We start from the raw sequence: 1,336 nt of genomic DNA on the forward strand, positions 1-1,336 counted from the left end.
TTACAACACCTAGCGAGAGGCAATACACTAAGAGAGCTGCTGCAGCAGCGGGGGGCCCCCCTCAACGAACAAGAAGCAAAACAGCTGCTGCTGCAGCTTGCTGCTGCAGTGCATGCAGTCCATCGGCTTGGGTTTATACACAGAGATATTAAACCCGAAAATATTATAATCACCCAGCAGCAGCAACTCATACTCACAGATATGGGGCTTGCTGCTCCCACGCACCAGCTGCTGCTGCAGCAGCTGCAGCTGCAGCTGCAGCAGCAACACACTGCTGCAGCAGAAACAGAGGGGGCCCCCATACAACACAAACTACCACACACAATAGGGGGGGCCCCCATACCTCGACCCACCCACGCAGCACATTCAGGGGCCCCGCAGGGGAACGCTGCCAGCAGCTGCAGCAGCAGCAGCAGCAGCTGCTGCTGCTGCTGCAGCAGCTGCTGCTGCAGTCTGCATGCAAGTGATGTACGTACACTGCAACCAAGTGAAGGACCCCTTTCTTGCTGCAGCATTGGGGGGCCCCCTTCCCTCTCAGCAGCAAACACCTGCTGCAGCGAGGGGGGCCCCCCAAACCCCGAAGAAGCAGAGATGGACAGCAGCACGGGGGGCCCCCCCTCATTAGCTAGCTGGAGGCTGCAGCAGCTGCTGCATGCAGAAGAGGAAACAGCAGTGGGTACGATCCACTATATGGCTCCAGAGGTCGCGCTGGGGGGCCCCCTAATACACCCCAAAACCACCAACCAACAGGGGCCCCCAGGGGGCCCCCAATCCCCCATCAAACCAGGCAAACACGGGGGCCCCCAGAGGGGCCCCCAAGGGGGCCCCCAGCAATCACAGGGAAAGAACCAGGAGGAACCTCAAGCAGAGCCCCAAAAGGGGGCCCCAGAGGGGCCCCCAGCGGGGCCCCCAGCGGGGCCCCTCTGGGGGCCCCCAGAGGGGCCCCCAGAGGGGCCCCCGGAAGAGCGCCAAGAGGGGCCCCGAGAGGGGCCCCTAGAGGGGCCCCCACAAGAGGGGCCCCCTCAAGAGTGGCCCCTAGAGGGCCCCCCAGGGGGGCCCTCATGGGGGCCCCTAGGGGGCCCCGCAGGGGGCCCCCTAGGGGGGCCCCCAGGGGGGCCCCCCGATGAGGATTTGTTGGAGATGTGTAGGAAAGGGGATTGGTGGAGTGTGGGGGCTGTGCTGTATGAATGTTTGTTTGGGTTTCCTCCCCTGGGGCGTTTCTGTTTGGGGGGCACCAGGGGCCCCCCAGGTGATAGAGAGAAAGAGGTAGTTTATATAAATAAAAATATAAATAAAAAGAAGAGTGGTGATAGTAAGAGTAGTATTGATTGTAAAC

The 1,336-nt window shown here is 61.5% G+C and overlaps 1 protein-coding gene across 1 annotated transcript in view; it reads left to right on the forward strand.

Annotated features, from left to right (window-relative positions):
- EMH_0007060 (SRS47A, putative) overlaps positions 1-1,336 on the forward strand; it is a gene marked incomplete at both ends in the record, with an annotated part of 4,880 nt that overhangs the window by 2,007 nt on the left and 1,537 nt on the right. Inside the window, one exon of the mRNA XM_013497801.1 lies at positions 494-1,266. Within this exon, the coding sequence (XP_013353255.1) occupies positions 494-1,266 (773 nt within the window). The remainder of the gene's footprint in view (positions 1-493; positions 1,267-1,336) is intronic.

The sequence above is a fragment of the Eimeria mitis genome, genomic scaffold (assembly GCF_000499745.2).
Source record: "Eimeria mitis Houghton genomic scaffold, Emh_scaff294, whole genome shotgun sequence".
NCBI classification, from domain to species: domain Eukaryota; phylum Apicomplexa; class Conoidasida; order Eucoccidiorida; family Eimeriidae; genus Eimeria; species Eimeria mitis.